At 36.7% G+C, this 15836-nt stretch overlaps 1 protein-coding gene across 24 annotated transcripts in view; it reads right to left on the bottom strand.

Moving 5' to 3' along the window:
* ABI3BP (ABI family member 3 binding protein) overlaps window positions 1–15836 on the bottom strand; it is a 263204-nt gene that overhangs the window by 195316 nt on the left and 52052 nt on the right. For all 24 annotated transcript variants that reach the window (XM_049710006.1, XM_033433301.2, XM_049709993.1 and 21 more), the window contains exon 2: window positions 4448–4627. In XM_049710006.1, coding sequence (XP_049565963.1) covers window positions 4448–4627 — 180 coding nt within the window. The remainder of the gene's footprint in view (window positions 1–4447; window positions 4628–15836) is intronic.

The following is a 15836-nucleotide window of genomic DNA, read 5'->3' as shown; positions in this document are numbered from 1 at the left end:
GCTTTTTTTCCATAAAGAAATAAAAATTCTTTGCTCTTGCAACTTGGACCCAAGGGATTTCAACTCATCACTTTATGATCATGAATTTACTAACATGCCCACAGCACATCTGTGAAAAATAGACTTTATTACTGTTTTACAGATGAACAGAATTGAGAATGACCATACTGTAAATTGGTAGCAGAAAGGGAATAGAATAGAGACACAAATTTCAAACATACAGTCTGTGCCAGGCAGAATAATAGCCCTCAAAGATTGCCCACATCCTCATCTTCAGGACCTGTGAATATCTTAGGTTACATGACACAGGAGAATTAAGGTTGCAGATACAATTAAGATTGTTGATCCACTGACCTTAAAATATGGAGAGTAGCCTGGATTATCCAGGTGGGCTCGATATAATCATGAGGATTCTTAAAAGTGGAAGAGGGAAGGCAGAAGAGATCAGAGTGATGTGGTGTGAGCAATGTTTGCCCCAATGTTGTTGGATTTTTTTAATTGAAGTATAGTTGATTTACAATATTATATTACTTTCAGGTGTACAGCATAGTGATTCAGTATTCTTACAGATTATACTCCATCAAAAGTTATTATAAAATAATGGCTATAATTTCCTCTGCTGTATGATGTATCTTTGTTGCTTTTCTATTTTATACATAGTAGTTCATATCTCTTAATCCCTTGCCCCTGCTCCCTTCCCTTTCCCCTTTGGTAACCACTAGTTTGTTTTCTATATCTGTGAGTCTTTTTCTGTGTACATATATATACCATATATATATATATATACACATATATATATTCATTTGTATTGTTTTTTAGATTTGAAAGTAGAAGAGGAACGTGGGCCCCTCTAGAAGCTGCAAAAAAGCAGGGAAACAGGTTCTCCCCTCAAAGCCTCCAGAAAGGAATGCAGCCCTGCCTACAACCTTGACTTTAGCCTAGAGAGACCCACATTGGGCTTCTGACATACAGAACTATAAGATAATAAATTTGTGATGTTTTAAGCCGCCAAGTTCATGGTAATTTGTTATAGTGGCAATTGAAAACTAATACACAGCTGTTTAATCATTTAAGAGCCATTACTACAATCATAATCATTAAAAAAGACTGTAAATAATCAATTTAAGCAACCAGAGGATAACATTTAATTTGGAAATGCAAGTCCATTTTGAAGTAATAAAAGTAGAAGCACACAGATTCCTTGGCATAAAGAAAGATGGAAAAGGAAATATCTAAGAGGAATGTTTTTTTCCTTTTCCACCAGAATACTAGAAGAGAAAGGAGATAAATAAAAAGAGCACATTGATCTAAAGGATAAGGTAAGAGTTTTAAAAATGCTGCTTGCAATAGCCTTCCAGGAGAAGTTTGGGAAGCTTTGTGCTTAGAGATCTTTAAGGTACACAGTGATCTGTTCTAGGGTGGTTTAGATATATATTAGCCTGATGACAATGGCCTAGACTAGACAATCTCTCATGGCCTCCTCCAGCCTAAATATTCTACACAGACTTGACTCTGTTCCATTCAGTGCCACAATATTTATTACCTATCTATACAATGTAGGTCATCCTGCTATGAATAACCAAATAAGACATAAACTTTGACTTTAAAAAGTTCACAGTTTAATAGTGAACCAGAGTTAAACAACCAACCATATTTAAGCTAGACAATGAAAAGAATCATAAGGGGTGGCTAAGTGATATATTGATTAAAAATCATTAAATATCTAAAAATCAATGCAAAATAACCAATGCATTCTTACTGATTATAAAACAAACAACATCATTGGTCACCACTGCAGATTTCCAGGCATCAATTTATTACGATGAGAATTTATCCTGTCTTTCCTAAAACACTAGATAAGAAACGTGAAAAAGTAAATAAAATTCTTTAATGTAGAATTTCAGCTAAAAAATACAGAAGGAATGATAGAATTAGATTCTATCTAGAATGTAAAACTACCAAACTACCATTTTACAACCTCTGTATAAAATAATGCATCTGGGCAATGAGCATTGATAGATGCTAAAACCACTAAGTGAAAATTTGATGATGAATTTTATAATGGAGGGATCAGGCTGAGGCCACCTAAACACACCAAACTGCTTTAAACATCACTAAGTATGACACCAGCCATGATGTACCTCTTTGGGAGTTGTTAGGAAATAAACCGTACCATCTATAAAGTATTCTTTCTCCCCAAATGCTTAACCCAAATCTAAATATCTTTCACAGGAAAGTCAGGGATAGAGGAGCCAGTTCAAAAAGACATGGAAGCAGTCAGTTAAATACAGAATGTGAACCAGGATGCCTAATCCAATTTCTCCAGCAAATCAATGACATTTAAAAAGGGAAGGGAGAGAGGACTGTTATGGAATAAAAGAGACTAATGAGACCTAACAGCCAAACCTAACATGTAGAACATATAGGATCCTGATTCAAAAAAGAAACAACTCTAAGAAGGCATTTTTAAAGATCACCAGAGAAATTTAAATACGGACTAGGTATAAAAATATATTATGGGATTATTGTTATAATGTGATAAAAGCAAGGCATTATTAAAATTATTTCTTATCTATTAGAGGTGCATACTGAGGTGTTCATAAATTTTACAAATATGATATCTAGTTACACTTTTAAATACCCCTAAAAATAGCATGTGTGAAGAATACATGGAAAGAGATTAGCAAAACAGTGCTATGTATTTAAGTTGCATGATGAGACATGAGGGTAATTACAGGTTTCCCTCTCCTTATATGTTTGAATTTTTTCATAATAAAAAGTTTTAAGGAATGAAAATAATTGTAAAGAAATAAAAAGGTACCTAGTCTATTTGATCATCCCTCATCACTGAATTAGTGAAAGCTTGGTATATCTGTGGTAGAAATTTTCTTTATAGTTTTCTACACATATTTTTCATTAGCAATTTGACTTCTATCGCTTTAGGATTGAATGCCTTCCACATCATAGGGAAAGGATGTTTACTACTGAACAAATTTGCAATCTATATTACCAAGGATAAAAAATTATCATAAGTAAAATATTACTTCCAATGCTCAACAAGTAAAGGAGCAGTAGATCTGTTTCCACTTGTTTGCGGGTACGTATACAGCTTCCAGTCACTTTTTATAGTGAAGGGTGAATATGGTGGGGAAATATTTGCAAATTTTCAAATTCCTTATGGTTTATATGGTCAAGGTTAGTGTTGTTACATTTGTCAAAGTGACTAATTCTCAAATTTTGAAGGGTTACAAACTGTAATGTGTCTGCTTTAAAGTGCTTATCTTATGTAAAATTCAGTCCAGACATTTATAATTAATAATGTTACTCTCTTGCCTAATTTTATTTATTTATTTATTTATTTTAAAATGTTTTTTGCGGTACGCAGGCCTCTCACTGTGTGGCCTCTCCCGTTGCGGAGCGCAGGCTCCGGACGTGCAGGCTCAGTGGCCATGGCTCACGGGCCTAGCCGCTCTGCGGCATGTGGGATCTTCCCAGACCGGGGCACGAACCCGTGTCCCCTGCATCAGCAGGCGGACTCTCAACCACTGCACCACCAGGAAAGCCCGCTTGCCTAATTTTAAAGTACAACAGAGACTTCTCTATGAGAACAAAGGGCTGCAGGACAAAATAGATTCATCTTCAACATTGTTACATATATGCATGAATGTCAGATCTGGTCTACAGTAGTTCAAGTTATAGGATTAAACTTTGGAAGTTCATGAAAAGACTGTTTAGCAATAATCCTAGCAGTGGATCAAAATATAAATCTTATCTTAGGCTATTCAGGAAGCCTTTGACAGCATTCTAAATAGATGATCCCTTTTTAAAAAAAAGTTATCCTTTAAAAACCTTTTATTTGCAAATAATTTCTCTGGAGATGGCTTGAAGGTACCTACATCCTCAAATTACATTTTAATGTGATTAAAAATATTTTCAAAGAAATTTAAAATTTTATAACACAAATACAAACTTTAATCTTTTTGTCTGAAATACCCTAAAAATTTTTAAATGTAACACACTGTCTTTTCTTTTTAAAGGTAGCTTGGCCTGAATAGACACCCTGAAAGCTGTAGATGGTATTTTCCACCAGAAGAAAGTAAAGACATAGCAGGGAGGAAAATTAATCCACATAAACAAGCTATGTTACAGAGATTTAAGGTATTTTAGCTAGTTTTTTTCCCTGTGCAAGTTTAGTTATGTGGTCAGGGACTGTAGGTATAATGGCAATGAAGTTGATTATTTCTGCAGTATAAGCAGGGTATGCATTACATATTTTTTAATGTAAAAAATTGTGCTATGGGTTACAACAATTATGAAGATGTTTTGTAATTATGGCATTTCGTTCGGCTGAGGGTATAGAAAGAATGATGCTTCGAGATTTATGTATCATATAACACCCATTACCTTTTTACCTCTTCTTCCTATGCCTGAAACCCAAAGATCTTACCAACCACGGCCTCAGTGTATTTCCCTTCCGCAGGAAGAGGGAAGTACTGGTTTGGTGATAAGTTGCTTCCATATCCCAGGAGAAAACCTTCCAGTTTTACATTAGGATGTGGACGCAGGAACTTCAAGAGGATGGAGTCACTTGTGGTATTGATGTGGACCTTCAGGTTTGGCCTTTTACCTAAAGATGGAAACAAAAATATAGGTGGCTGTTACTTCACCTCTTTAGCATCCAAAGTTACTGGCTAGAGGCATTGTTACTGGCTAGAGGCATTGTTATTGGAAATCGTGATATCTAGCTACTCAAGATCACAGCACACCCACCAAAACAGCTAAAATACAGGTAATTTTGAGATCAAAGAAAACAGACTTAATAACATATAAAGCAAAAGCAGTCTAGAATACAAAGTAAAATCTTAGGGTTTAATATTTTGTAGTTTATTATTGAGCAGGTAAATGGGATTTAAGGCTACCTTGGCTATCCACAGTTGGTCAGAACCTTCATTTTATACATCCTATCTGGGAATGGTGAAAGGATCTGAAATTTCTTATCAGTAAATTGAATTACTGCACTTTAAAACCCCCAGCTTCCTCAGTGCTGGTCTCCAGCAGTATCCTCGCAGGACTTAAGTGATTAACAGAGTTGGAAAGGGAGGGAAGTGGGTGGGTTTTGGCTTAGGGGTAACTGAGATAGTAGAATAAGGGATTCTAAAAGGAGCAGGGCTGAGAAGAAAGATGATTAGTTCCATTTGGAGTTCGCTGGGTCAGTGATACAACTGACTGTTGTTTCACTGATAGTCAACTTACTGTTGGACATTTCCAACAGTAAGTTGACTATCTAAGTGTGATGCTCACAAATGGGGTCCAGATCCATCGGGGTGTCTTTAGTTTATAAATGATTATTGGGTGAACTTCCCCAGAGAGACTGCAGAGTAAGCAGAGAAACTATATATTTTCAAGGCATTATTATTATTATTATTATTATTTGGGGCCAGAAGGAGCTGGGTCCAAACTGCAGCTCTGCCATATACTTATAAGTGTGCCCTGGCTGCTCACTAACCTGTGCTTGAGCCTTCTTTCTTGATTTGTAAATTATGGATAACGATGTCTACTTTGACAGGTTGTTTACAAAGGTTAGTGCAAATGGCAATATCTTAAAGCTGGTACACAGTAATTGCTCGATAATTGGTTACTTAATCAGGTCCATCCAAAGCCCGTTAGTCACAGTTTAGAAATCCAAAAAAGCTTTGTTAGGTTTTCGTAAGTTCATGTCAAACTAATTTGGCAGCAAAACTCAACCTGAACTGTTATGAGGCCACTTAGTCTTTCTTTAATCTCACTGAATAGTCAGTGTGACTTACTCACATGTTTAATTATAGGAATCTTTTTTAAAATTAATTTTTATTGGAGTATAGTTGCTTTACAATGTTGTGTTAGTTTCTGCTGTACAACAAAGTGAATGAGTTATCTATCTATCTATAATCTATCTATCTCTCTATCCATCTCCACTCTTTTTAGATGCCCTTCCCATTTAGCTCACCACAGAGCATTGAGTAGAGTTCCCAGTGCTATACAGTAGGTTCTCATTAGTTATCTATTTTATACATAGTAGTGTACATATGTCAGTCTCAATCTCCCAATTCATCCCACCCCCACTTCCCCCCTTGGTAGCCATAAGTTTGTTTTCTACATCTGTGACTCTATTTCTGCTTTGCAAATAAGTTCACCTGTACCATTTTCCTAGACTCTAATTATAGGAACCTTAATTCCTATACTTAAATGTGCTTAATTAAAGGGTGCTGATCAAGACCTCACTGAACAGGTTACTTAATACATGGTCTAGGCATCCTAGTACATTTCTAAAATCCAAAGATTTTCTGAATTCTAAAACAAGTCTGGCTCTGAGAGTTTTAGATAAGAGATTGTGGACTTCAATTATTTTCTTTCTTTCTTTCACTGGGAATTCATATTTTAAAAACATTTTACCTATTGGGAAGACTGTATTTACCAACTTAATAATTCAGTCTATTTCTCATTAATCAAAGACTTATATTGTATATATACCAGTCAGGACCTCTAAATAGCATGCATTTCCCAAAGCTATCACTCTAAATTTATACTATTCCAGTCAAAAGTCATCCTGGGTGACCTCAATATAGCCACATAGAAGAATTCCATTAGGCCTCTGAAGCAATAAAAACAACACGTCTTGGAGACCAGGCTGTGGGAACCACTCTCTTACTTTAGCAGTCAGTACTATTTCCAGGTATGTGCATAGTACTTTGTACTTCCCAAGAATTTGATAAAATTTCTATAACTTCTTGGTTCTCTGACTGCTATTGCTACACTTGTGGCAAAAAACCCAGAGACACTGAGAAGCTTATCCAAAATTCTGAGGGAGACTCATCCCCAGCTCACCTAGTCCAATTCTCTTATAGGACAAATGACTAAATTGAGGGCAGCCACACCTCTATCAGTCTGCAGGTTAAGTTCACCGTCAAAACCGCATCTTAGGTTCTCGCTAGGCTGGACTTCCTGCTCTCATTTTTATTGAGAACTTTGTCATGACCCAAATGAGTAAGGAGTAGCTAACCCCCATACCGTAATGCTGAAATTGATGTTAACTGATAATGTTTTGTCCTAACTTTATAAGATTTTGATAAGGTGATACATATATATATATCACCTTATCAAAATCATAGACAGATAGACAGATAATCTCACATATATAACACAGATTTTGGTCAAGCCAATTTTCCCCTTCTTAGTTATGTGCCTAGATTAACCCTACAGTTAATCTAGGGTTAATATTCTGCTACCTTATAAGGTTATCAGGTCTCACAATAAATCAAAAAACAGCTGGCCTCTTTCCAACACCTTGTTAGGAAGAAGAGATTAGGAATCTTCATGAACTTAGGTTGCACTCTTTTTGGGCTAAGAGTCAAGAGTCACAGCATCATCACATTAGACCTTTGCTCACAGACTATGGCCTGATGTACCATGTTATTCCCCCCCTTGGAAAGTAGGAAGGATGGCTGTACCAACTGAGAAAAAGGAAGGTTGTAAACAGAACTACTGACTAACAAAAGTGGAAGTGTTCTTGCTTCCTCTGCCCAGAATTTTCATGACTCCAGTCTTTCTCCCTTTTGCTAATAATTTATGTCAATAAATACATCAACATCATGTAACTTTCTGAATAAATTAGCATTTATCTGACCTACTTTCTCCAAAATTCCAATTCATACTACTTTCTAGAGCTAAACTTTTAAAAGTCCTGAGAAAGAAAAAAGCACACAAACAAATCTTTTCTCAAAACAGCATCACAAATTTAATAGTATATTGAGACTCTCATCCCAGTTCCTTACTGGATCTAGGAACTCAAATCCCTTTATTATCTTGCTACACATGAATTCTGTCTTTTTTTAAAAAAATTTTATTGGAGAATAGTTGATTTACAACATTGTGTTAGTATACTGGAAAATGAATCAGCTATACATATACATATATCCACTCTTTTTTAGATTATTTTTCCCATGTAGGCCATTACAGAGTACTGAGTAGAGTTCCCTGTGCTATACAGTAAGTCCTTATTAGTTTTCTATTTGTTACTTCTCAACATCGCTCATTTCTCTTTGGCCAGTATAAATCTTCTCACATTCTGCAATGCATACGAGGCCCTGGCCCTACACCTATGCTCACGTTGTCACCCAGCATGGATTCCCTCAATACCCCTTTGCTCACTCAGTTATGACCCCACTGACACTTTCAGAGCTCAGCAAAATGGTTAAGTAATTTTTTTGTCCTTTTCATCTGAATCAGTTCCTCAAGTGTCCCTTCAAATGAATGTTTGGACTAGTATTCAATTTTACATTCTTAAACAATTTCCCCAATATTTTAAGGTATATCTCAGTGCATCCTATAATAATTTTTCATCTTTGATAAATTTATCTTCACTCCAAGTAATTCTGGCTTAAAGGCCTGGAACACTAGTCATGTAATAACAGTTATCTTTCAACAGTTAGTGCGAAGACCTCAGGTGAATGACTTAAGATAGAGATAATTAAAAAAAGTACAACATGATACAAGCTTAACTAGTAAAACATTGATAAGTAAAGTGGCATATATATCACCCAGGAAAGCCCAGGAGTACAGAGAAATAAGATTACTGGAAGAATATTTTATTGCATCCTATATGAGAAACAAAGCCTATACTAATCAAGAGAGAGAAAATGAAGAATGTGAGCATTTCAGGAAAGCAATACTAGAACGGCTGAAAAAAAAGATTGCATGTTGGCAAAGTAGAACTTTGGAACTATGACAGTTGTTTCTAATCCTCTGTTTGCAACACCCTAGGGTATCTCTAAATATTTCCAAGGGTGTTGTGAAATTTTAAAAGAAAAAAAATCCCTTTCAAAACAAAATTAGAAATAATCCCCATTTAATTTTTAAAAGAAAATACATGCCCTGTGGCATTGAAAACAGTGAGGAAGGTAGTGAGATGAGAAAATCAGACAAAAGGTAGAGCACTACAAGTTCATAGAACCCTCTGGATCAACCAGAGGAGTCAGGTTGCTATTGCTATTGCTACAGGCACAGGTGCTGAGCAGATATTTAATGTTGACCCCAGAATTCTGAGTGCCTGTGGTCAGTGTCAATAAAACTCTGTAAAGAAACATAGCCCAAACACAAGGCACTTAGTTAAGCCAGCTAAACTACCATGGACATCCAGTCACTGATCTGTGAGAAAGGAGTTACCATCACAACCCATTTAGTAGGAGAAATTCTTTCATGTCTAATTTCTCTTCAGGTTATCTTAACACTTTCCAAAATATTTCAGAATGTGGTCTAAATTGCTGATATGAAGTTGGTCAGTTTTTCAATAGAAAAACTGCAAAACACGAAAGTTCTCTTCTTAAAAGTAAAAAATATCTATTAGTGTAGTAGCAGTAAATGCCTTAGCCTCTAAGCTCTCAGTGTTGTAAAACAGTAAATAGCAAGTTTGAGAATAATCAGATTAGCAATTATTTCCATAATATATTAAGTAAAAGAATAGCTATAATAGTGATGTCAATAAAATAATGACTCACTTGTTTCAGGATTAAAAGAATAAACCCTATTCTTTTCTATAAACCCATAGTACGTTCCTCTTTTTTTACACACATTCTATTTACATTGCCAACCTGTATACTTGTTCAGTCACTTATTTTGTTATACAAAATCAAATTTTCTCAGACATCAAAATAATTAAATCAGTTTCCATCAGTTCAGATATGATATGTGAAGCATAGGCTTTAAAAAATGATAAATTGGACTTGATCGGATTTTAGTTTTGAACTTTAAAGGGACTAATAAGAAAAAGAAAAGGCTAACTGCAGATTGGCAGAAAACATTTGCAGTACATTTACCAATTAGAGGCTTGCATCCAGAATATTTAGAAGAATATTTTCTACTCAATCAGACGACAAAACATTTAAGAATAAAGGGCAAAAGCTTGAATAGATCCTTCACTAAAGGAAATATATGATAACCAAGAAGCACATGAAAAGATGACATGAGGGTTGTCAGATGTTTTCAGTAAGGGGTCAAATAGTAAATATTTTAGAATTTGCAGACCAGATGTTCTCTACTGCAACTACTAAACTCTGCCATTGTAGTACAAGAGCAGCTATAGACATTATGTAAATCAATGGACATGTTTCTGTTCCAATTAAACTATATTTATAAAAATAGGCAGTTGGCTAGATTTGGCCACCCAGTCCTAGTTTACCAACTCCTGGTCAACTTCCTTAGTCTTCAGGGAAATGCAAGTTAAAACCACAGTGAGGGATATCATACACATTAAGAATGGCAAAAATGAAAAGACTGTCAATAACAAGTGTTATGCAGAATTTGGAGCAACTGGAGCTCTCATACATTTTGAGTGTGAATGTTAAATGTTTCATGAAGTTTCACCACTGGTGAAAACCGTTGGTCAGTTACCAAATAACCCATCAATTTCATTCCTAGGTATTTACTCAGGCAAAATGAAAATATAAGTTTATGCAAAGACTTGTGTGCAGATATTCAAAGCAGCACCAAAATGGAAAGAACCTAAATGTCCATCACCAGTTGAATGGATAAAAAAAATTATGGCTTATCCATACAATAGGATATGAGCCAGCAATAAAACAGAACAGCATTTCAATGTGGTTGAATCTCTCTGGTTTACCATAATGCCACTGTAGAATAAGCCAAATTTTCCTCACCTCTGTAATCACCTTATACAGACTCTCCTGACGGGAGGACATTCAGGCATCTTGCCATTACAGCACTGGTGAAAGTAGTTTTAATAGTGCCTAATATTATTATTCACCATTAAACAAATGGTACATATATAAAAGCAGCAAGTCCTTTTCAGGCATTACTATGCTCCAAAAACTGAACTTTCTAAGTTTCAGATGTATTCTGTGTTCTTCTCAGACAGTTAGCTTGCAAGTGGAAACATTCCAATGCCTTCATGATCAGAGCAGCTAATTAAGGAACTATCAATATGTCACGTCTCAAGTGTATGTATTAAACAGGGCAGTTACTGTCTGATAACACATTCAAAAGTTTCCCCCCAAAATCACAGCTGATGGCATAGATTGTGTTTAACTGAACTATAATGCTAAGTTATACAAACCATAATTTTAACATGGGATTTGGCAATAATTTAACATTTGTTTTAATTCTTAGCGAGTGAAAAAGGTATCATATAACAGTGGTGCTCACATGACTCTACCTGTCCTGGTACCATGATCCAAGGAAAGATGTTAGAAGGAGAAAGAAAACCATATGGAATTACATTAATTTTTCTGTGACAGCCACAAGGTAAAAGGAGTGGCCAAGGCAATTAGACAAGTGTCTTCAGTTGTTCCTGATCATTCAGTAGAAATGTGTAATCTGTAGTTTATAACATGGCTTTTCTTACCAATAACAACCACCTGAAAGCCAGTGACATGACTAGAAATTTTCCATAGCAAGAAAAGCACGGCACCTTCAGTTAAATATTTTAAGGAGAATGAAGATTAAATATTGCTATTAATCAAATAATATTGGGTATTATAAAAACTACTTCTACAAGTGCTGTAATGGCAAGATACTTGAATAACCTTCCATCAGAAGGAAAGTCTGTGCAAGATGGTTTCGAAGAAAAGGGAAGTCCGGGCCCATTCTGCAGTGCATGATGGCATGCCAGACAAGATAGGTGGAAGGAATTAAATTGCTTTGGTGATGATGGTGGTGGTGGGGGTGTGTGTATTCAGAATTACAATTAAAAGCACTCACAGAATAATACGAGACAAATCCTTTTAAATTTTCAAGTTGTTATATTCTTTTTTTTTTTTGTGGTACGTGGGCCTCTCACTGTTGTGGCTTCTCCCGTTGTGGAGCACAGGCTCCGGATGCGCAGGCTCAGCAGCCATGGCTCATGGGCCCAGCCGCTCCACGGCATGTGGGATCTTCCCGGACCGGGGCACGAACCTGTGTCCCCTGCATCGGCAGGCGGACTCTCAACCACTGCGCCACCAGGGAAGCCCCTGTTATATTCTTACTATTAACCCCATATATCTCACGGTATCCTGGCTCTCTGGATCTCCAGATTGGAATTCTTCCTCAAAACCCCATAGATTCTCTATCACTCTCTTCCCAACTCTTTACCAAGGCCCAGTAAAGAATTTTTGAGAACTTGCAAAGAGCTAGTGTGCAGTAAACACAGAGCAGCTCTACAACATGTCTTCCAGAAACAGGGATGTCAATGACAGTTGTTTAAGTTGCACATTGCAAAAGTCTAAATGGCACCATTCAAACCATCTTTTATTTACGGTCCTATATAGCAGCCACATTCACAAAGATGATGCAAAAATAATTGCTATTTACAAAAATGGGCAATTTGGTAAAGGTAGCCATCTTGAAATTCTCTAATCTCTACCCATAGGTCTCAAACTGCTCCCACCCACCCACCCCCGCCTTCTTACTTCATGCCTTTGATTTCTATCTTCCCTACCTTCTGATTCTGCTGTCACTGGTAATGAGGGGCTTTGGGTGGCGGGTTGCCTGGCATAAGGAAGATAGGGACCCAGCTACAAACACTTTCGATATTGTGCTCCCTAACTTACAAATGAAATTACTTCACCAAATATATACAACTCAGATGATGAATCAGGGATCTAAATAAGAACAATTGAGGAAAAGGGATTCTGGGCATTCAGGAAACGATGAATTAATACCACACAGTTTTAGAGGTGAACAGAAGGCATCCCTTCTTTTGTTTTTTACAATATAAGAATATATGTATGGAAGCAATCTAAGTGTCCAGCAACAGGTGAATGGATAAAGATGTGGTATATACATGCAATGGAATATTACTCAGCCATAATAAAAGAATTAAATTTTGCCATTTGCAGCAACATGGGTGGACTTGGAGAGCATTAGGCTAAGTGAAATAAGTCAGACGAAGACAAATACCGTAAGATATCACTTACACATGGAATCTAAAAAATACAACAAACTAGTGAATATGACAAAAAAAGCAGCAGACTCACAGATATAGAGAACAAATTAGTAGTTACCAGTGGGGAGAAGGAAGGGGGAAGGGGAAATATAGGGGCAGGGGATTGAGAGGTACAAAGTATTAGGTATAAAATAATATACAAGGATATATTGTACAACATGGGGAATACAGCAAATCTTTTATAATAACTATAAATGGAGTATAACATTTAAAAATTGTGAATCACTATATTGTACACCTATAACTTACATGTTATATATCAACTATACTTCAATAAAAAAGAAAGTATATAAGAAATACCTTTTAAGAATATGTAAGAAAATATCTGAAAGTATAAGAAAAAATCCTGATTAAAATAATTTAGATATATAGAAAGCAAGATTTTTATAAATCTAAGGAAAGATGGCATTTTTTAAAAAGTATAGGAAAAAAGTTGTGGTTAAAGTCCCATAAGCCACATGGACAGCTGCCAAAGCCAGGGACTGGAGGGCTTTAAATAAACTCACAATTTGACTTTACACATACAGGATCAATGTTAGCAAGAAGCTCACAGCAGAGCGTCCCGTGATCTCTGCTCCAGCTCAAGCAGAGCCGGCTGCTCCCTCTCCTGTGCCCCGAGGTGAGACTGCCGGCTGGAGGACATGTGCCCACAGGCAACATGTGCTCTCAGAGTTTAGGAAATAAAGAGTCCAGCTTACCTGGAGAGCTCCCCTCAGAAGCCACACCCGAACGATTCCCATAGAGCTAACACCCCCCAGGAGTCAACTAGTTAACTTTTATTAGGACATTATGGTCATCAGCTATACAGAGGATGTTTTGCTATTGAATTCAGAAAGAAATGCCATTTTGCCAAAAATCTGAGGGAGAAAATGTTTTCTTCCTAATGGGGCACTTTATATCTATTTGCCCAGATGTTTGTGTAAGTGAGTTCCATTTCAGCTAAAACAACCACGGTTTCAACCAGTTTCCACCTGGGTAAGAATTCCCAATGCCCTGATTCCTCAGGCCAATACTTCACCGTCTGGTGACTTTGGATGACTGAATTAGACTGAACCTGCCAATGTTGATATTTCAGCACCACTTGGCAGGGCTAACAGTTTTACCAAAGGAGCAAAAACTTCATTACCTACTTTATAACCCAACCAATAGCCCAGCAGGAAAATTACTTTTCGTAGACTACCTTCTAAATGAATGGCCTCTCGTCCTTAAGGAGAAATCTTATCCTGAGACACATACAGTTGTCACTTGCACATACTTCCTTGATCTAATTCTCCCAAAATTAGTCTTTAAAGTCTGAAGCATGCTGGGTTTTTTTTGTTTGTTTTCTTTTCCCCAGGGGGTGGGTAGAAGGGGCAACTACATGCAATCAATGACCATATATTTGCTATAAGGGAAAGGAGGCAGTAACCTGGTTCACTTCAAACAACTACAAAGTCTAAATAAAATCTACATTTGCTTTGGGGAATTTAGGGAATTAGTATTTTTACTCATCTGCTTTTCATTGTATCCATTCACTTACAACAAGGTACTAGGCATTAGTGATACCAATTCAAATATGACCTATCTGATCACAAAATTGTGCATCCTAGTAAATTAGGCACATAAATAAGTCAACTATTTCAGTGCAGCATGATTAGAACAATTTGTTCAATGCAGCTACAGTACAGGGGCTCTAGATCTGATGGAAGGGGTGGAACAAGAGGATATATAACAAATGTGTCCCTTTGGTTTTATTAAACTGGTCACCAAAATAGTTTTTATGCCATAAGGATATGCCAAATTCAGGTAGGAAAGTAGATATCAAAATCTGTTTTGTAATACTTTTTCTGTACTGCTTTAGACAACTCGTAGATTCTTAGTAATTATTATTTTTTAATACATGTAAAAGAAAAAGAAGAAAAGGCTAAGGGGCTTAACAAAACTCATTCCTTTCTTTTCGTTCTTTTTGTGCTTGATTTCATGAAAATCCTGGAGGTGATTTGCTTACATGTTCTTGCTATTTAAACTAAGGCATGATAACAATAGGTCCTCCTGATGGAAAAAGGGATAGGCTCCATGCCAGGGTTCTTAAAGAGGAGTCCCCCAATTAGAGCATCAGGATCACCTGGGAACTTGTTATAAGTACAAACTCTCAGACCCCACTCCAGACCTCTTGAATCAGAAACTTGTGGGTAGGGCAGTAACCTGTATCTTAACAAGCTGTTTGGGTAATTCAGATGCATACTCAAGTTTGGGAACCATTACTCTTTGCAAACTCAGTGCATTAAAATTAAAATTAGGGCTTCCCTGGTGGCGCAGTGGTTGAGAGTCCGCCTGCCGATGCAGGGGACACAGGTTCGTGCCCCGGTTCGGGAAGATCCCACGTGCCGCGGAGCGGCTAGGTCCCTGAGCCACGGCCGCTGAGCCTGCACGTCCGGAGCCTGTGCTCCGCAACGGGAGAAGCCACAACAGTGAGAGGCCCGCGTACCGCAAAAAAAAAAAAAAAAAAAAAAAAATTAAAATTAATGGGCCCAGTGTCTTTTGAAAGAGATTTACAGATATACAATACAGGATGGAGGAAAAAGGACCTCACCCACAATGTTAAATTTCCTGTCATGAGAATTTTATATATATTTTGGTCTTTGAAAAAACTCTGTGAATTACACTTTTCTGGGATTATAATTTCTGGAGATACAAAAGGTAAATCGTTTCTAAATGTTAGGAACATTTCTCTGACTTCTAGCATCAATTACATGTCTTTAAATCTGACCAATATTTAGAGACTTAAAATATTAACTCATCTTTGCTTCTATGATAGAAAATTTTAAACATAAGAAAAGTTGTAAGAATTGTGCAGTGCACATCCATAGAGCCACCACCA

Source organism: Orcinus orca, chromosome 5 (genome assembly GCF_937001465.1).
Source record: "Orcinus orca chromosome 5, mOrcOrc1.1, whole genome shotgun sequence".
Classification (NCBI taxonomy): domain Eukaryota; kingdom Metazoa; phylum Chordata; class Mammalia; order Artiodactyla; family Delphinidae; genus Orcinus; species Orcinus orca.
This window is presented reverse-complemented; position numbering and strand designations above follow the sequence as displayed.